Source organism: Magallana gigas, chromosome 5, assembly GCF_963853765.1.
Source record: "Magallana gigas chromosome 5, xbMagGiga1.1, whole genome shotgun sequence".
Classification (NCBI taxonomy): Eukaryota; Metazoa; Mollusca; class Bivalvia; order Ostreida; family Ostreidae; genus Magallana; species Magallana gigas.
Window position 1 is genome coordinate 52750647 of NC_088857.1, and position 22559 is coordinate 52773205.

Sequence of the window (22559 nt, forward strand, 5' to 3'; positions counted from 1 at the left end):
ACTTATGGCATACATGAGGAGCCTGCGTGCTCTGAAGATTAACATTTCAGAAAGGCTTCCGGGTTTAAAGACTTTAAATGAGGTAACTTTAAATGACAAAATAAACCCTTCTAACAATCTTATCAATACTTACTTTCCTAACTGCAAATAACGACTGTAACTAAGAGACGAAAACCAATCAGTATGTTTAATTTTCTGATCGATTACTCTGCAAATTTACTTTTTCGAACATAAATTTTTATTATAAAAACTTAATGCAACTCATGTTATCACTTTGAGTGAAAAAAAAATCAAAATTCACCCAAAATAAGTTTAGCTGCAACGAAAGTTTAACACATCTGAATGAAACGTTCCCAATTAGTAAAAAGAGCAATTTGAGTTCAATAAATTTTTTTATGAAGTATGAACGCAATGCAGTACTTTTATTTTCAGAAGAATATGATGTTGAGAGTTCATATATTAAAAATAATTAGTTAATTTTTTTCCAAATGCAATACAATACTGTATTAATAATGTAATCAGGTGTGTATACTCTCATAGAGGAAACTCAGATATATTTGCATGTATTCCAAATTATCTTAGGTGATTTCTTGGAACAAAAAAAAGTTCTTAAACTAAACTTCTCTTTGGTATCTTCCGCTTTCTTAACCCAACCTTCAAAGTGCTAGTGCCTGATTTCTGATAGGGTCTATCTTATCAGCTCTGCATTTATTGGCCAATCTTGTCAACATTGATTCTTAAAACGGACTATTTCTGTAGTTTTTATAGAGGAATTCAACTACACGATTAAGGTAGTTATTAGAGTTTATTAAATGATAGATATAGCAAAAACGTTATTCTAAAATGTAGAGTAAATTTAATTTTAAAATGATTATGATTTTTTTCAATCAGTGAATTTATTTATTATGATGAGCCGTTATGCGTTATTTTTATTTTACCGTCCTTTCAAGCATATCTTTTACAGTTTTATGCTTAATCATGATGATAAATTTAACAATATGGTAGGAGATTTCTATGCAATGCTGTGGGATTTGCACACGCAAAGTATTTTGAAATTAAGCATTCAAAATAACAAAGTTAAGTAGTAATCGGCAATTCAAATATTTTGTGGTCAGACATGAATATGTAAAATATAACTATCCATAAAGCTTGACAGATGTTTTATTGTAAACATTTCAGCACATGTTTCTAAATCTTTGAAAATGTGATTTTATTTTTATGAATGCCAACTCATTTATGATACAAATCGGTGAAATGTTGAAAAGATTATCCGTCCATTTAGCAATTGTTAAAATCAATTTAAAACTGAGTTGAAATAATATCGTTATATCATGTTATGCTAAGCTAAATATGCTTTGACGAATAAGATTTAAATGATTTCCTATGAGATTCCAAAAATGATAAACCATTTTTATTATTTATCAGATGTAAATAGATATAAATTTCATTCCACCTGGACAGCCAGAATGAATTATCATCGCATGTCAATTATATTTGTCCTCTTTGGAATTGTTTACCTTCTGAGTGTTAAAGTGACAAATGGACAGCAGACCAACTCGCAGGACTCAACAGGAAGCAATCATTGTACGATTTTTACATTTTGTTTTTTGATTTTGTTTTAATTATCAATAAATTTAGCTTACATAGTTAATTAGAAAAAAAATACATGGAACGTTATTGATTTCGCGTAACAAGGTATAAGGCTCATTATAAAAATGTGTTGTTAGCTTTTTTCTTTGAACAGTTTGATATTTCTTTCTCTATGTTATTAACATCAAACTCGTATTGCAAAATGTAAAAAAAGAAGAAATTAAATCAGGTATCATGATCAATAGTATGTCTCTATATTATGTGAAAGGAATGTTCATTTAACTAGATACGATCTCGTTACGAGTAACGAGTAGGTCTTCCGTTCAATTTTAAACGATACGATTAAAATATCAATGAAATTTCAGAATTTCACCTCAACCCCTCCCTTTCAGAAAATGTATACGATTGTCATTATCCTTTAAAATGCTTAACAAAGAGTTTTGCTTTTTTCATACAGCAAATTAAAGATGTAAGATTTTAGTCCCCTAAAATCCCTAATTACGTCATCAATGGGTTTGCCAATGAGTTTTACAAACTGATATTGCTACGATCAATAACTTTGTACAATGCATTACAAAATCTGTATCGTTTTTAAGTTAGCTGTAATAAAGTTTACGAGAGTCTTGGTCCCTAAATAAAGGGACCAGTCCCTTTTTCTTGAGTTCATTATAAAGGTCTTACGAGTAATAACATTTTTTGTTCTTACACTTATCTAGAATTGCTGTTCATTTTTTAGATGCAAATGATTGAATATTTTAGGGACCAGCCCTCTAGATCCTTAATGGGGACAGACATTGGTGTTTTGATTAATGGGGTCGATTAGAATCATCAATACAGATATTTTCTCTTCTACAATGCTTAACAAAATATGCCTCCTTCTCTAGATATATTGCGTCAAAGTTTAAGTACTCTGTCCCCTAAAAATCCCTAATTACGTATTAAATAAGCGTGACAATGATTTTTCTGATAGATATTGTAACGATCAACAACTTTGCTTCTATAATGCATTACAAAATCTGTATCATTTTTAAGTTATCTGTAATAGAGTTTACGAGAGTCTTGGCCCCAAAAAGTTTTAGTACTTTGGCCCCTAAAAATTCCTTATTACGTAATAAGTGGGCGTTGCAATGAGTTTCACAAACTGATATTGTTACGATCAATAACTTTGCTTCTATAATGCATTACAAAATCTCTATCGTTTTTAAGTTATCTGTAATAGAGTTTACGAGAGTCTTGGTCCCTAATAAAAGGGGCCAGCCCCATTTTCTTGATTTCATTCGAAAGGTCTCACGAATACTAACATTTTTTGTTCTTACACTTATCTAAAATTGTTGTTAATTTTTTTTAGATAAAAATGAATATTTTAGGGGCCAGCCCTCTAGATCCTTAATGGGGACATACATTGGTGTTTTGATTAGTGGAATCGATAAGAATCAATAATACAAACATTTTCTCTTCTATAATACTTAACAAAATATGTATTCTTTTTTAGATATATTGTGTCAAAGTTTAAGTACTTTGGCCACTAAAAATCCCTAATTACGTAATAAATGGGCGTGACAATGACTTTATCTGATAGATATTGTTACGATTAACAACTTTGATTCTATAATGCATTTAAAAATCTTTATTGTTTTAAAGTTATCTGTATTAGGGTTTACGAGTGCCTTGGCCCCTAATTAAAGGGGCCAGCCCCTTTTTCTTGATTTCGTTGGGAAAAAAAACTTTTGATTCTCTACCACTTTTGTTATATATGTTTTAACAAAATATCAACTGATAAAAAGATACAGATCAAAACGTATGAAAATTTTGAATGAAAATTCGTACCCAATTTTCGTGCCTAGGCGAGCTCCAAGATATGGCGCTACTTGCGTAAAGCAACATAATAGTGCACAACTTCAAACTATAGACTACTTATCCTGAAAGTTTCATAGTCATATATCTAATTGTTTCTGAGATCAACTCTGCACAAAATAGGTCGTAAAAATGTACAAAATGGCCGATAAATCGGTACAGGAAGTGACGACATAAAAAATCTCAATAATGTATAAAGTTTACATCAAGTCCCATCTTCTGTGAAAAAATGGTTGAAATCGGTCGAACACATTTCGAGAAAACGCGTGCACAAAATTTGTGGAAAAAAATAATAATAAGAAGAAATCGTACGAAAACTATAAGGTATAAGGTCTTCCGTTGGAAACGGAAGACCTTAATAAAAAAGAAGGGAAAACTGATTTTTCTTTTATAGGGACATCGACACAATTTGAGCTCAAAAATGTCAGATTCATTTTCAGTATTTAGAATAGTATATTTGGACATTTAAATGATTTGTCAAAATTTGAAAGTTAAATATTAAGTAATCAGCACAATACAGAGTTAGAAATTCTTTGTTATGTTAAAAATCTTAGGAACGAGTCTTTTAATTGTTTACATATGTGTGATATTGGTATGATTCAATCAAATGTTGCTTTTTTGTTCATAATATTATTTATAAACATATGGGGTCAGTTTATCTAGTTTGGCTTGAGTTATTTTGTCACAGAAAGGGTAGTTTCTGTAGTATTATTTGAAAACAAAACTCGAGGTATGTTTATATAACTATGATTTTTGACCTTTGCATCTCTCTTGTAACTTGGCTTCCAACATTCAAATATTAGTCAATTATTCAAAATGCACAAGTAAACAGTTTTAAATAAAAATATAATATGAAATTTCAATAAAAAATCGTGTGTAGGTCCCTTTACACCTAGTTCAATTTTAGCATGATATAATCAATTCTCGTTTGAATATATTATTAATCAACACTTTAAAATACGAGTATTTATGTTATATTCAATTTTTTTCTAGCGTGCCCTGTGTTGATACTTTATCCCAGTTTTCTATATGCCACCTTTGGGAAGAGAGTTAACTTTACAGGAATGGTAGAAGCAAAATTAGAATATCCCATAGAAGGACTATGGCAAAGACTGCAAAATGGCGTCCTTCTCAAAAACATAAACCCAAATGAAAAAAAGTATCAAGACACAAATGCATTGACTCCCTCCCAACTCGTTATAAACAACGTTGACTTTGATGACGTTGGAGAATACCGGCTACAAGTCAGGATATCTACCGGCTGGTGCTCAAGCAACACCGTTCGTCTGCAGCATGTCTATGGAAGTTAGTGTTATGTTTACTTACTACTACAGTTAACTCATCATAAAATAATAACACATAATGTCCTTTAAACTAAACTCATGCTTGAACAGACCAAACTTTTCAAAAAATGGTAAACTGGTACAAGGGGCAAACACTTGGTGCGGGTATTACTGTCTAATGACAGCATCTAGTATATTTTGTTAATCTTAAATTCCCTAAAATTTGAATGATGAAAGGGAACACAATAGCAAAAATTAATAGTTTACAAAAAAAACTTGGCCTGCGGATTTGAAATTGCAGTAAAGTGTGACTCAAACATTATAACCTGGGAATTAAAATAAAACTCACTTAACAGCGACCAGCCTTTTATTACTTAACACCAAGACACGACAGGGACTTTTTTCATTTTTTATGATGCAATTTCTAAGATTTCGATCCAAAAAGTCAAAGGTTTTTGAAAAGTTTAACAATATAACGCTTCTCCACATACTCCACACAATGTTTTTGATTTGATAGATGAACAGCAACTGAATGTACATCCATATTCACCATAAGCATCACAAAGTGATTCTGTACGATTCCTATTTACTCTATTGACGTCGTTTTCATTCCTCTTCTGGACACTATACAGAGTTGTAATGTTGCCCCTTAGTGAATACTGACGCGCACTCTAATGCTGTATAAGAATTTAGAATGTGTGGAAGTTAGGGGTCATATTTGTAGGAAATATAGATGGTGTTTAAATGATGTAAATGGAAATATAAATGGTGTTTTAAGAGATATTTGCGAAAATATGTCAAAAAATTCGTTTAATGGCCATGATTTAACCATTCTGACAACTTCATTTAAAATTTGTATTATTATTTATCGTTCTTGTCTTTGAAAAAAATATTCAAAATGAATAAAACAAGAGATTTACATAACTTATATAAATGTCAAATAATACAGTGTTGCAAATTGGGTGAAAGATTGATCATATAAAACTAATGGAAAATAGGATTGTATATTGAGTAATTAAGATCGATACGTTACATCCTTTTGAATAAAATGATAAACACTATATGTTTATTTTTTGCTTAGTCTTAAACAATATATATTTATTTTTTGTTTAGTTTTGGATTACAATGCCAGTTGCAACAAGACCAGGGAATGTGATGAAAGAAAACATTTACAGTGTTCACGCAAAACATGTCTATGCTATGATTCGTATTATCCATTCAACCAAGCATGTTTTCCAAGTAAGTTATAGAAACTGACTTAAGATTTATCAATCATGCATCTACTGATAAAAAAATGATAATACCAAAGACTGACTGTTAACGAAAATTCTATATTAGATTTTAAGTCTTTAAGAATATAAAAATATACTTTTACCTGTTCCATATATTCATCGGCATAGCTCGTTGGAGTCACATCTTTAATGTTTCTCTCTTATTCAATTCGATGCTTATTCTTATACGATAGATTTGATAATGATTGTATGTAAGAACACAGTAACCAATTTTGTTTATATTTCATACATGGAAACGCATCACAATACACTAAAAACTTAGGCTTAATATGGGAAAACACAACAAAGCATATATACATTGAAGTACTTCTATAATAATGTTTTCACCACTAATATTAGCTATCAAAGATGTATACCAACATTTGTTATTTGGTCATTCTTTCATTATCAGAATAAAAAAATGGTAATTTTATTGGTATGGAAACTGAGGAAAATTTTATTCGATTCTTTATCAGCTCAAATGAGTTGCTACTACAACTCTACATATATGTCGACATCATTACATCATATATCATGTTTATAATATATTACTAAAGTAACTAACCAATTAAAGAAGAAAAACCCCAAAATTAAAGGTGAATTTGATGTATGCATGCGTTATTGTGGATTTTTTTTAATATTTAGAATCAGTTTTTGTAATCAACGCACTAAACTATGCATTTATAAGATAATTAAGATAATAACACGATGGATTGGTAGCACAAACGTTTTGTTGCTGTGGAAATTCATATAATATAGACAATTATAGAAAAAGAGAGTCTTAAATTTTGAAAACTCAATAGAAACAGTTAAAATTTTAAGGAATATTAAAGTTCCTTTCTTAAGATGTTTTAAAGTTGAGCATACTTGGTTTTTCTTAAAAAAAAAGAAAATGATTAAGATCCATTTGAAAATGTCTCAAAATACTAGCAATTTCCTTTTTTCAGCTTGGTACCGTAGCAACGATTCTCATTTTGGTGTTTTAGCTCGCCTGAGCTGAACGCTCAAATGAGCTATTCTGATCACATTTTGTCCGTCGTCCGTCCGTCTGTCCGTCCGTCCTTCCATCTGTGAACTTTTTTACATTTTGAACTTTTTTTTCTCTAAAACCGCTCGTCTAATTTCAACCAAATTTGGCACAAAGCATCCTTATGGAATGTCAAATATAAATGGCAGATATGAAAGACCGATCTTAATTCAAAGTGGAGAAAACCTCAAAACAGTGGAAAAATGGGGTGCATTTTTAAAATTCTTCTTCTCAAGAACTGAGTCAAATTACGTAATTAAGCATACATAATCCTTATGGCAAAGAAAATATGAATTGCAAAAATGATGGGCTAATTCTGTTTCAAATCTGAGTTATTACGAAAATAAAAATAAAAGAAAAGCGTGTTTCAATCAGTTAATAACTTCGGGATCGGTATTCCATATTCTAAAACGAGGTGTTTGAGTCGATCTAACAAATATGAATTTGTTTTCTGTGCAACAGTTTGCGTGCGAATGAAACCTTTGAAACATGCAATATACATTGCTGCCGATTTTGTGAAGTAAATTCAGATTAAATATTTCAATGCGTTAACAGTTTTTACATTTGACGTTAGCTTGGTTTGTATTCCGTTTCATTTTCATGATTTATGCTTTTTAATATGAGGAACAATCGCCTGTAATTTTTGGGTATCAAATCAAACATAGATTTCGGTAAATCAGACAATCGACTGTTTACCGGCGCAAAACAATCTGATGCATTAACAGAGTACTAAAATACAATTTATTCTACTGGTAATTCAGTATGATCTTTTGCGTAGTGGTTGATTAATGCAATGTGTTTTGTCGAGATGATTAGCATTTTCTCGAGTTTATTCAGTTTAGGCAGACTTTAATATCGCTGAAGGAAATATGTAGGTATATATTATGGGATTCATTTTTAAAAATCAATAGTGTTCTTTATTTTTAGTGCATGTTTCTTCTATTAAATTGTTCACAATATCGGGATTCAGCTTGTGTCCACATTTCGAGGGTCCACAGCCCTGCTTGTGTTGTTTAGAAGAGGGGCGGTTCCGAAAGCATTGTGACAAATACTGTTTTCCTCGTTAAAAAAAAATGAGGGTGTCTTATGTAACAATCGACGTTCGATACAAAGTTTAGAATATTCCATTCAAACAAACATTTTTACCACTTCAATGTGCTTCATTGTAATATTACAGCGGAAAATCATCCTGGTATGTAGCGATTTGCTGTTTTTAAATAAAGATGAAAATAATGAATGGGCCTTATTAAAATAAAGTGATATGCCTGGCAATACATTGATGATAATACTTATTAGCTCTTTAATATGTTACGTAACACCAATATTCATAAATCAAGTGAGTAAGGTTATAAAACGAGTTTACGCCAGGCAAACAACAGTCGTTCATAAGGGGAGAGACCAATCAAATATTTTAAAGTTTTTAATCTGAGAAATTATGTCACGATCCAAAGAATTGGAAAGCAGGAAAGGGAGGGGGCAGGATAGAGAATTCTTAATTGATATCCTTCCGTTTATCATTCAGTATAACAAAATAAATAGTGCCTGTTTGGGAGGGTGTCAATTTCAGCTGTTACCCTCCCAAACAGGCACTATTTATTTTATTATACTGAATGTCTTAATATTAGAGAAAATTTTACTGCCTTTATATAAAAATGACGTGAATTATACAGCGAACCGTACGCGCATAATTTACGCGCATGTAACAATTCGTTGTGTTACCCGTTGCCAAGTGTGTTGCTAACGCTGAGAGTAATAGAACTGCTTCTAAACCAATCAGATTTCAGTATTTAACATTTAAGTATAATGATATTATTTCAAGCAAATAGAGATTGATTTTCATTTGTTAGAGTTAAAAAAATGCTAGAATGAAGCTGTTCCAGTTTATTCATTTCATAACACTGGGCAAAAGAAATAGTATATAGATTATAGAACTGCAAAAAATTGAATTTGGCTAAAACATTTTTTGAACATGTTGGTATTATCATACTGATAAGAATCTATTCAGAAAATAACCCGTTACCACATATATGTTTTAGGTTAATTGAACAAAATGTCATATAAATGATTTTAAAAGCAAAATATGGATTAAACCCAAAAATTGCTTGGTGAGGACTCGCCTTAATTTTGTAGATGTATACACATTATACACAAGTTTTATATACAGGCATTAAATAGTAACCCCAGTTACTTGTGTTAAGAGGTTGGAAAGACTTACATATTTTAAAGAGCTATATAGAAGCGATTCATTCTTAAGAAAATAAAGTCAATAAATCAAAAAATCAATATGATTAGTAGCTACAACACAAACTTCAAATTAGGTAAAACAATAACATTCGGACGTTAGAGGGGATTTGATTTGTTTAAACACATATCTTCTAGTAAAACCAATTCTTATAAGAACGTCCATCGTCGCGAATAATTGAGAAAAGACAAAACACTGACAACCACTTATCTCCTGACAGCCTACATTGTATACACATTTCCAAAACATAACTTATAGGTCGTCAAAAAATTTATTTCTGACTTATGTATTATAAAATAAAAAAAATAATTTCGCAATATGGACACAAAATTAAAAAATTAGCCGCCTTACTACTTAAATGATTAAAACTGGACAAAACTACGAAAACGTCCTCCGACTGTCGCGGGTAACACCCCATGCAAGCAGCCACCGGTCGGAGTTTGGAAACTGCGACAAAGGCATTATAATAACATAAGGCATAAACAATGTTTATTTTTATACAGAGTCAGACTTACGTGCACCAATTCACAATTACAACATTAGCGACTCTTCAGTCTACTTTGAATGGACACAGCCTTCGCATTCCCGTCTGATACAGAACTACACAGTCATTATTAGACACAACAACGGAACATCTATAACTAGTAAATCGGTCGGCAAACAGGCGAGCTTCACCTTCCCATATAACTTTATACCTGGTTACAGATATTATGTCAAGATTGCATCCAATGTACAGATCCATCAACCGAGTGAACAATTTACTGTGAACAGTGAACTGGGAATAGTTTTAGGTAAGATTTGTTTGAAAATATTGAGAACAAATTTTCAGAATAAAATTCGAGAACTTCAGAACAGTGGTTGAATATTGTCGAAAACACACGACAAGTCTTATATTCAATGACTGAATATGAGACACCTCCTATCAATTTAGTTCACAGATTATCAGATGTGGATACATAACAAAATTTTACCAAAATTAATAGCATCAAAGCGTACGACTTTTCTACACTTTATTTAACCATTCCCCACAATAAATTGATTAAAGTCCAGGCTCTTTGACATCATTGATAGCCGCCTCTTCAATACAAATGGATCTCGATACGCAAGGACATGCTCTACGTATAAACAATTTTAAAAAGCTACTGACAAATGAGTTGATAAAACAAGATTATCAATAGTGTCGATTGCAGTCATTAATTTTGTAAGTTCTATAGTCAATACAACGACATTGTCAGCAAATACAATCTTCCGCTACCTCGAATGCTGACTGACGTTTTTCAATTTTATTGTTAGGCCATTATTAATTACTGAGTTGCCTACGAATTTTTCATTTTTCCCGATTACGACAAAGATCACACAACGGATGTGACCGGTCAACCAAGGATGCCCACTCCTTCATGGCACCTGCTCCTACCTCTAATATTTATATCGGTCCATGTTTGCTTCGCTCCTGTATTGTGGTTTTCTTGCGGATTGTTGATTTTGAACACTGTTCGTTATCACCATATTTAATGTTTTATTTTGTTTTAAAGTGTATGTATTATACATATCTACAGATGACAAAAAGTTATAGGTTATCCAGGTATGAAGACAAAAACCATTTTAATTTATAAACATTTCCTGTTATTCATAGATACATTATGTAAGCCGCTGTTATTATTTTCATCTAGAAATTAGAATGTATGAGTGTATAACTGAATATAATATTTTATGCAGCATTTTCTTTTTCCCATCGTAGCTCCCTTACCCCCTGGTCCCATAGATAGAAACGTTAGTAACTTTCATCCAGAAAAGCTACGTCTGAAATGGGCTGTCCCTATAAACAACACAAGAGTTGATTTTTACTACATAACTATAAGTGATCAACATTCAACCATCATCACTTCCTACCCTTCATCCAATGATTTGGAGGTCTCCGGAAGATTTCAACCTGGTACAAACTACACGGTTACACTGTACGCAATAAGTTACGGAAGTTACAGTCCACAGTACACGGAGGAGATTCATACTCTGCGTAAGTATAATGCTTTTATATCTATACGTAACCTACTTGTTGATGAATGCCTAACCAATTTTAAGATGGCATATCTTTTTTGGCACAAGGTACCCCCCTACTGACAATTAGTCCTTCCGGTGCGCCTAACATACCTTATTTGTCGAACCTGGAGGTCAACTGTACAGTCAGGAATTATTCTAATTTCCCTCCAACTCTGGAAACCAAATGGCAGAGAAATCAACTTGACTTCAACATATCAGATGCAATGTACAAGGGCAGTTCTTTAGATCTGTTCAATCCTAAGCTTGTCATCAATCGAATAGACTTTGATCGAGATAATGGTGATCATTATCGATGTATGGCAAGGAATTCAGAGGGCTGGGGATCTAGTCTATCTAATATTCGTATTGATGTCATAGGAAGTATGTCATTTTGTATTAAATAAACAAGTTTTATCCATTAAAATCAGTGTATAATGTTATCTAAAATTGACATGCATAAAGAACAAAAGTTGTAAAAGCGTTATAAGTTAGACATGACCATAATTCACTAAACTGCTTTAAATTTGAAACAACCAATGGTTTTCAAATCTGAAATATTACGAATATTACTTACATTTGTATGAACGGATTACTGACATGCAGTTTTTTTCTGTCAGGTATAAAATTTCTGGAGTCCTGTAATTACAGCAGGGAATGTCGGTATGGTGCCTTCCTAACGTGTAGTAACAAACAGTGCTTATGCAGCTCCAGCTATTACCATAAAAATGAGGTGTGTTACCAAAGTGAGTATTTTCCATTTACATTGTAAGATTAAAATAAAGCACGAAACTAAACAATTTATTTTTCTGCATACCAATAATTGTAAAAAAATTTTTAATACTACTTCAACGTTTCTGTCACCAGTAACTTGGATTGTAAGCAAATACATAATTAAATCTATAATCTATGTTTCATTTAAATAAATGATACTTAAGGTATTCGTTTACTCAGAATAAAAATAAAACACTGATGATAATCAAAAACCTTCTATTATGTATTTTAGACCTATCATGGTAGTGCTATTTTTCACTTCCGAAACAGTAGGTCAATGACCTACTTTTTGAGTTAATGGTCATTGAATATTTTTTGAAAAAATAAGAAAAATCCCAAATTTTTTTACAGTGTTATTGAGATTGTCTTAATTGTAAAAATAATACAAATTGCTTAACTCTTTAAAAAATGAAAAACAGTTTATGAATGGCAGTGACACTAAATAAACTCAAAGCATTAAGTTTTCATTCGCAATTTTTATAGATATTCCAGTCCGAATTTCCTCTATCAGTTTTCAAATCTATACTCATTTTTATTCAATTTAACAAAAAACTAAATGATGATAATACTAAAACATTAATATTCATAGCATTAAACTAAGAATATTGACCTTACTCTGCAGGCATAAAACATATATATGATGTCAATGATCATAATTTTAAGATATGGTGTCTTTTATCGTTTTTAAGCATTTTTCAATATTTTTGTAGCGTGTGCCATTCGATTATTTAAATGAAAAAATGATTTCAAACCAACAGGAAGTATGCAAAATTATGTTGACTAACAAATAATATCTTCTTTTTTTTTAATATTACAGTACTACCAGGAATATTTTGGTGAAAAACAAAATCAGAAAATTTTAAATCTGAATTTCCGCTGTTTTTCTAAAAGTCCAACTTTGTTTGAGCCTAGTTCCATAATATAGTAAAAATATCGAACAGTTTGTCAATTATAATTCATTTTATAAATACTTTTAGTGTTTAGAATAAATTTTACTCATGACATTGAACTTTATAACCATCCAAACCTAAGAACTCAAATTCTGAGTGAACAACGTCCTTAACACTAGAAGTAAATATATAGACGACTCGTTATCTAATGGGGATTTTAATTTCAAATTGCATCTTATTACTATATCTTATCTCTTTGTTTCTTTTCCTTATACAGGGTATTATTTACGGGCACAAAGCATAGCCATCCAAAGTACAACATGTGATATTTCAATAACTTGGAACCATCCTTCTCGGAATGCAGATCTTGTGACCGGATACGAAGTTTATCTACAAGAGAGAACTGAACACGGTTGGAAGTCGTCAGAGAGGATTTATGCTGGAAACAGCACGTCATATAAATCACCGTGCACACTACAATCTGGACGACTGTACCGGATCTATATCCGTTCTGTAGTTCTACTTGGCAATCCAACACAAACAATAACCGTGGATACATCATTCTACGATACAATTTTAGGTATTTATACACATCTTGATTTCTATATTTATTCATTAATCTTTAAGAATATAAGAAGGTACACGTTTTAAAAACCAATTATAGAATCTCAAATAAATTTGTATATAGCATGATTTCCTTTATAACATTAACTAGTTATGCATTTGAATTAGATAAAGCTTTTACTTATAGAGCCACGTAAACCTGGTGCAATAGAAACCAATTTAAGTAACTTCTCTGCTGATGGAGTTCACCTCGTATGGGAAGAGTCTGATGGATTTGTCAACCGATATATAGTTAGAATTGATGATCACGAACAGGAAACATTAGATAAAAAACCTACGATAGACTGGGACCAACTTTTACTTCCGGACACACTCTACAATGTCACAATAACAGCGATCAGTTACGGGTTCAGTACGAACTATCATTCTTTCGGGCGAAGACTGAGTGTTCCAGCTATTTACTGGATAGAAATATCGAGTGTAATATGTAAGCTTGACTATACTTTTTTCAGTATTAAATCTTTAAGTCAGCTTTTTGGAAAACAATTAATTAGGTCACCTGAGTCACTCAGGTGACCTATTGCAAATGGTTTTCGTCCACCGTCGTGCGGTGTGCGTTAACAATTTGATATATTTAATTTCTTAAAAACTACAAGGTCAATTATTACCAGTTTGATGTGAAGCATTTCTATGGTAAGGGAAGTCTGAATTGTAAAATTCATGGCTCTACCAACCCTGGGGCTCCACAGGCGGGGTCAACCACGTCAAAAAAAGACTAATTTTCAAAGATCTTCTTCTCTATGAAGTCCTCTACCATAATTGTGAAATTCATGGCCCTGGGGTAAGTTGTCAGGCTCAAGGGTGAAACTAATATAGCCAAATAGTAAAAATGTATGTAAATATCAGGTAATCGTCTTCTCTACTCCCATATATATTTGTTAGAAATTCATTGCATTGTTATAATGTCCATGAAGAAGTGTTTTGCCTAAATTATGAAATTTATGATCCCTGGAACAGGGTTTAGGCCCTAGGGCGGGGCCAATATAACGAAAGAGTGAAAATGTATATCATCTTAGAAAACCGTTTTCTCTTCATCCTTTTTTCCCACACTGGGGGGAAACTGAATGCATGGTTATCATGTCCTCGAACTCGTCTACCCAGATTGTGAAATTCATGGCCCTTGGGTCAGGATTCAGGCAGTGGGGGTGGAGTGGGCAAAATGGTCATACAGTGTTAATTCCTACAATGTTAAAAAAAACTTATTCTTTACTCTCACAGATATATAAGGAAAACCGACTTCATGTAAACCAGGAAGTCCTCTACTAAAAGTGTTAATTTCATGGCCCCTAGAGTATGGGTTTTTACTCTAGGGTGGTACCAAAATGGATGAATAGCTGCTATGCATATAATATTTTAATATTGTCTTTTCTTCTCCAACACACCTGTGACGAAAACTAAATTTATTATTTTGTACACCAGGAAGTCCTCAACCAAATTATAAATTTAATGTCCCCGAGGTTGGGCTTCTGACTATAGGGTGGGGCCAAAAATATCATATAGTGTTAATGCATATATTATGTTTAAAAAATCGTTTTCTTTACTTCTGCTGACACTAAAAAATCTGAGTACAGATTAAGAAAGAAAATATATCTACCCATCAAAATTTTGAATGTCATGTCTCCCGATAGAGGGTTTTGAATATAGGATGAGACCAAAACACTTATATAGTGTATAGGGTAAGGTTCTTAGGGTGCGGCCAATATGATCATTTAGTGTTAATGTATATAAAATGTTTAAAAAATGTCTACTGACGCAAAATAAAAATTGACTGCATATTTAGAAAATAAAGCATTAATCTGTCATTTTTAATTATATTTCATTTCAACTACATGCAAGACAACGGTTATTGCTTGGAGGGGGTTATATATTGCACCTTTTCAATATCAGGTCATATCTTCTATTATAATCTTTAAATTTTCGCTAACATTATAGGTTTCACAGTTCTTTTTGAAAGATTTCAGGCAGAGAGCTGGTCGTCATTATATTATTGTAATTGTAATTATCGCTCGAGAATGAAACTTAATTAAATGCATATATGAGACTCCTCATCAAAATGGGTATGGGTATTCAGGTGACTGTTTAAGCATATTGCCTCTTGTTAGTTTAATACTTTCATATTTTTCTTATAATGACAATAGTTTGTCTTAATACTATTGATCAAACAAATGATAAGACATAACGGTTTATTCTTGAAATCAATTATACTTCAGCGTGTAATGGATTTATAACAGAAGACCAATGTAGAGAAGCATGTTCCTGCGATATGAACAATACCGATATATGTAATTCTGTGACGGGAGACTGTCAGTGTAAGACAGGATGGAAGGGACACAACTGTTCAGAAGACGTGGACGAATGCCAGGAAAACCTGAGAAGGTGTGACACTAGTTTGTATCAGGTGTGTGTCAACTCTCTTGGGTCATCACACTGTGAATGCTTGTACGGAGGACAGAACCTAACCCTGTGCAAACGTAAATAAGAATATTTACTTATCTTATTCACTTATTCCTGAAGATAAAAACAACCATATCTATTTATTATTTTATGACATTATTAAATGACATTTTCTTTAATTTAAAGAACCAAGACCTCCAAGTAAAACAAGTAAGATTTCAAAAATTGCATGTACCTTATCATAAAAGTGTTTCCGAGTTTTCTGTTATGAACATTGGGTGCTTTATTTTAAATAATGACACTTTCACTTTATATATATTCCTAGCAGACTTCAATCGCCTTATTAATTTATCGAATAATACGAATTCTTATTTCTAGTAAAACAAAATGGTTTGTCATGAACAATTTGCTATAATCATATATTTTTTTCTATTTCTAGACCTATCTGAAATAAAGATTAATACAGAAACTACATTTGACATTGACATAAGTCGAGAGGAGTTTTTAGAAAATAGCACTGAATGGCAAAACGAGTTCACGTCATCGGTAATGATAAGGTCGGGTTCGTGATGAAACTGCTAAATATTTTATCGTACATCTTTCTGCTTTGACACTGTTTTTTTTTCAACTTAGTTAAAAAAGTTCTACAAAGAAGAAAACGTGCGTGGGTTGATTGACATAATTATCCTGTCCATTCGGTAAGTTCTATAAAATTTCATACTTGTACATTTCATACCTTTGTTTTACAAACAATGTTGCTAATCTTTTCCATGTTAATTCTAGCCAGCTCATGCCTCTCGTTGGTGGTCAAATAAGTGGACCAGTCCATATAAAGGCACTCATCGTAAACTACGAAATTATCGGATCAAAAGGGAAATCAAGCACATTGAAAGCGGATTTAGCTACATCAATGAAAGTCCTGTTAACAGGAGAAAAGAGCATTACAGTTTTTGATAAAAAGCCAAAAGTTAACAGCATAGCAATAAAAGACCAAAATGGCAAAACGGTATCAAGTATGAATTTATGATCACGTGCTATTTTTTTTTACATGTATAATATCTTTTATATTTTAATTTACCTGTTCAAACGAACACAAACTATTAATCAACTAGAGCTCAAAACACCAGTATATAGGAACAGTTCGCCTGCGCGAGTGCTACAAACTTTATTAAATTATTAGTACAATCAACTCTTTTCGTTTTCCATCAACATTTCAAAATATAGAAAACATTTTATAAAGATCAATATCACCAATACAATAAATGGGGAGGGTCGGAGGGGTTCTGTTGCATTATAGACAGAGACTTATGTAATGACTTCTCCCACTTTAAGCACGCGCCCAGGTGACTTTCGATACGCCTGAGTAACTTAACCGACCAATTAGAGATATATCGCATAGCCCCCTACTTCCGTCACAAAACCAACTCTGTCACTTTTTGGAAACTCCTCGCCGTTTGAAATCAAGTGCGATTATAATTAAAATTATCTATGAATATTATATAGATCATATGATCTTAATTCCATGTTTGTGTTTATCATTATAATAATAGATATTACAAAATCGTCTACACCATGTGCATTATTGAAAGGCATTGGAGGTTCGTGTCCGAACGGAGAGATCTGTGACGATACCTATGGAATTGCCAAGTGTGTGTACGTATAAACATTTTAGTTTGAAAGTAATTTGTCAGCATTATTGATAAGTCATTTATTTAACTTGGTTAAATACCTTTTATTATAGCATTAATAATTAATAGCACTGATGACTTTCATTAGAAATCTGGAACTTTACTTTAAAAATTATCTTGGCTTATGATCTTAAAGTAATGTTCACTGGTAGTTAACATTACAGGATAGGTATATGCTAATTGAGCAATTATGTTTTATTTTCATTATACTAACATTATGTCAATGTTGCATTACAGCTTAGTCTCCCAAGCTTTGTCAGGTACTAGTTTAATTTTATTTCAAATTCTTTAATACTCTAAAGTAGGATTAGGACAGTATTCATTAAAAAAAAATGAATAAAAAAAATGTTTGAGCCTCTTGTATTTATATTATAATTTTTGTCAAAATAGTGAGGGTTTTTGTGTGTCTGCAATACATTGGAACACATTCTTATAAGCCCGGATTTACGGTGTATTTATTGTAGACATATTTCCTTCTTATATGTGTGGCATCTATTACAGTTCGTTGGTCATAAAAATGTGTCCTGAGATAAACCTTTTACTTAGCTGTTACAATTAAAATAACCATTTTCGAACTGACAAAAATTTTGCTTTTTTTTCAGACACATTAATCATTACCATTACGGTTGGAATTAGTGTACCAGTCTCAATAGCTGTATGTGCATTCTTAATGGTCTATCTATGTCGACAAAGAAAATCAAAGCAAACCGACGGTCATCTTACAGAAAGGTTAATATATTTTTACAGTACCTGACCATATTACACTATTTTTCTTGACAATACACGATCTTCCCCATCAGGTAACACCGATATTTTTCTTTCCGATCTTCCCATGTTTTTTATTGAATCTCACTTAGAGTTACGTTTCCACATCTTCTGTGTTTTGGTTTATTCCAATAGAAATTTTCGGCTACTAAGGTTATTCATATTGATACAATCGTTTCCTCTCTTGACAATTGTTCTATTTTCGTTCAATTTATATAACGTGTGATCTTTCCTAAGCATAAACCTATCACAGGGCGAAAAACCATCTTTAAGCAAGTCCTTAAAGGTGGCTTAAAGGTGACTTAAAGGAGCTTAAAGGCTATACAACCTTTAAGCCGCCTTTAAGTCACCTTTAAGCAAGTGCTTATAGGTCCTTAATGTCCAAACTTCTTTAAGCCACCTTTAAGCCACCTTTAAGCATCTTTAAGTGGCATTTACGCTCTCTTTACCAGGTCTAGGCAACCTCCGTTTTTGGAGGATAGATTTTATCCTCCGTTTTTGGAGGATAGATGTATGCGCCCCCTGGTGGATCTTTTCAGATGAAGGGCAATTAACTCTGTTTTTACAAAGGGAGTTAACTATGAATAAAATATAATTATTACACTATAAAAATATCACCTTATTTAGCTACTAATAATTATAATTATTGATAATATTTAATAAATATTTAAGTTTAAATAATTGCAGGGCTGATTTTAAAGAAAAATATCTTATGTGAAGACTCTCACATTTTTTTCTTCAATATTCTGGATAATTGATATCTATAAATGGTATCATTTTGATTAATAAAATTTAACAATGTCTTTTTGTGTGAAGGGATTAAATTTAAATGATACTTAATAACATGTGAATGAATTAGAATAAGAGCTACAAAGTTCCTAAGGTATATGCAAACATTTACTTTGTACATGTACAATATAGCAGATCAAGATATCTATTGTGTGTCTCTAAACGTGAATGAACTCATTAATGTTTTAATGAGTAATAAACATCACTATTTTGTGATTTTTATTAAATGAAACATGTAAATAGTCTATGTCATTTGTAAAACTGAACACAGGAAGTACACACTTTCAAAGCATATTGTGAAAATACTATACATAGAATTTCAAATCGCCGCATACAATCATTAGTTTATTCCCTTAACTTTAATTCCCATATGGTCTGGTGCTTGCATTTTCTCATTAAAGATATGCACGAAGCCTTTGAAATATACCCATGCTATCCTCCAAAAATGGAGGATAATTTCACCCACAATGCAAAGTGACTTTCCATATATGGTAAAAATCAGCAGCCATCTTGAAATTGAGCTATCCTCCAAAAACGGAGGTTGCCTAGACCTGTTAAAGGTGGCTTAAAGGTGGCTTAAAGAAGTTTGGACATTAAGGACCTATAAGTTGTTCTTAAAGGTGGCTTAAAGGTGGCTTAAAGATAGTCTTTAAGCTGCCTTTAAGCCATCTTTACGCTTTCTTTAAGCCACCTTTAAGCAATACATATAGCTTAAAGGTAGCTTAAAGGTGGCTTAAAGATCGTCTTTAAGCTACCTTTAAACACCTTTAAGCTATCTTTAAGGAGGACTTAAAGATGGTCATTCATCCTGTGTATGAACCTGTTTTTGCAAGAACCGAGAATTCGAGAAAAGAAATTCTTCATTATTTGTTTTTATACGGCCGCCAGGTTGCATACGATATTATAGACAAGTTCTGTGTATATATCGCTAAAATTGCTTTATTTCTTTAAAATCAACATGCATTTTGTCATGTGTAAGTCAATATGAGTCTGTAAGTAATTGAGTTAAGTACTTTTAAAATTAGATTCTAGTTTTGTTGTGCAATTAAATGAGACACATATACATGTAATACATGTTTAACTATATATAATGCTGAATTTAAGACAATTATTTCCAAACCTTTTCATAAGAGCCTGGTGAGAATTATCTGTCATGAAATCACAATACTTGTTTAGGTTTTCTGAAAACAATCTTTTTTTCTTTGTGCCAAAAGTCAATAGGGGCTCGTGAATAAAGCTTAAAAAATAATAATAACTAAGTTGTTTCTTATCACATGTAAGATTGATAGAATAATTTGTAATTTGTTTTAGAATTGAAAAATTGGAATCAAAATTGAGTAGTAATCCTTACTCAGCAGAGCCGAGATCGAACAACGACACTCAATCAGTTTATGAGTCCATAAACTCATGTGATCTGTACTCTAACGAGTATCTCGAGTTGGATGACGTTTCCCGCCATGTTTACAGCAATATGAAACATAATGGTAACGGAGAAAGATTTATTTCAAAGCATGTTTATTAATATTCAGAAACAAGTTTGTCAATAACAGTAACTAACTCAGAAAATTGACAGAACTTGAATCCTATTTTTACCTATTTCTTTAAGTCAACATAATCGTGTTCTAAATCAAAAAGTATAGTGATCTAAATCCTTTGCAGATTTGTCGAAATATAAAATTGATACAGTGTAAGTATATGTTTACGTATATTTTAGATATGGATTATGAGAATAACCTAAGTTATAATGTTCCTGTTAGAGAAACACAGTATCAGGTAATACAGAACATATCGTACCAAGTAAGATCACTTTTGTCTTGAAAATTATATTTAATTCCATCGTCTTTATTTACAATGAATGTAGAAACAGCAAAATGAGATGAGAAACGAAAGACCAACACGAGTATGTATGTTTACTTTAAAAATTATGTACGGACAATGAAAATTTACATTATAATTATTTGTTTATCATTAGATTTTACAATGTTATTCTGGTATATAAATTTTATACCGATAAGTTTATTTTACATCCCTAGCGTCATCAAGTGCATTAAAGAAAAACAAAGAGCAGAGAGTGTCATCAACGCAACAGTGTGTCTGCAGTATATCTACCTGTATATCCATTTTGTGTCTTATTTGCTTCTAGTATCTGATTAAACATAGATAGTCAATGAATATTGTTCTGCATTTTTGGGGGAATATATTTCAAAAATTCATGGACGTTAAAACTGCAGAATTGATGATCCAACTTTCACACAAACTGTTTATGACGATTTAGATTCTCAATTATACGCGTCTGTTGTATTAATCTTCATTATATAACATTTTAATAGATTTTATAATGAATACTTTTTGACTTTGTTGTCATTTTATTTAAAAACAATTCACTTGATAGAAAATTGTTTGCTTTCTGTTCCGTTCAGCGCATTACGTAATCAATAATCTTCAGTTATCTAAGAGATCGATTAGCAAATTAGCAATTCTAACCAATACTCACGATTTGCAACTGCTCAAAAGAAATTTGTAATATAATCTATTATAATTCTGATGTTTTATTTAGCATATGATACAAATGAAAAAATATGCATTTGATACCTGTATGTATATAATACGGAAAAAGCTGTTAAATATGATATCTGATGTACAGGCATGTTTATCCTGAAATGGGCATGGTCACGATTTTGGTCTAATTCTATTTTTCTGTTTTCATTATCTACAATGCTTTAGGAAAGCATTTCTAATGATCAGATGAAATTTGAAAAATGAAATTTATAAGCAAGACACAGGGCTCACAATTCTTTCTCATGTAAACAAGGCTCGTGCCCTGTTTTTGTTTACATAGGTTCAATATACCAGTAAAAATCTTTTTCAAGCTGATCTGTCTATCTTTTTTTTGCATTTTAAGCATAAATAATCGGTTTCTAACGTTTAAAATATTCATTTTAAGTCTAACATTGGCATTTTCACTTCAACAATCAACATTCAAAATGTAAACAAAAGCTTTGTTTACATAGCAAAGAATTGCAAGCTCTGTGACTTGCTTATAACTCAACTAATGACACTCACGTTTTGGTTGCCTATTAAAAATGCCTTTCTGAAGCATTGTAAACATTAAAATCAGAAAAATAGTATTTGACCTAAATCATGACTATGCCGCTTTAAACGAAACAAGTTATAGCTGTTCGCTTCTAATTCTTTCATTGAAAAGTTAAAGATTTGTAGTAATAAAAGATTTCGTCATCATTTTTGCTTTCGACCTCTACATATAACTTTTAACTCGACTGCGAAAGTATCTGTTTTCCTACAAAACACACCAGTCGTGCTGATTTTGTCAGAT

General features: G+C 31.8%; 1 protein-coding gene across 5 annotated transcripts; it reads left to right on the plus strand.

Annotated features, from left to right (window-relative positions):
* Positions 1–673: 673 nt before the first annotated feature.
* On the plus strand, positions 674–21532 carry LOC105320569 (uncharacterized). Of its 5 annotated transcripts, XM_034447158.2 has the most exons (22): positions 674–791; positions 1426–1584; positions 4438–4749; positions 5841–5966; positions 9771–10058; positions 11006–11281; positions 11371–11685; positions 11922–12047; positions 13243–13545; positions 13717–14016; positions 15800–16060; positions 16170–16193; positions 16423–16529; positions 16617–16681; positions 16767–16996; positions 17534–17636; positions 17909–17931; positions 18274–18400; positions 20537–20709; positions 20940–20998; positions 21087–21125; positions 21259–21531. In XM_034447158.2, the coding sequence occupies exons 2-22, from the start codon at positions 1467–1469 to the stop codon at positions 21274–21276; spliced, it is 3393 nt and encodes a 1130-aa protein (XP_034303049.2). In that variant the 5' UTR covers positions 674–791; positions 1426–1466; the 3' UTR covers positions 21277–21531. The 5 variants fall into 5 exon arrangements, 4 of the variants coding, with proteins under 4 accessions (XP_034303049.2, XP_065942458.1, XP_034303041.2 ...); XM_066086386.1 differs by having other exon boundaries at positions 21087–21532; XM_034447150.2 differs by lacking the exons at positions 21087–21125; positions 21259–21531 and having other exon boundaries at positions 20885–20956.
* The last annotated feature ends 1027 nt before the right edge of the window (positions 21533–22559 follow it).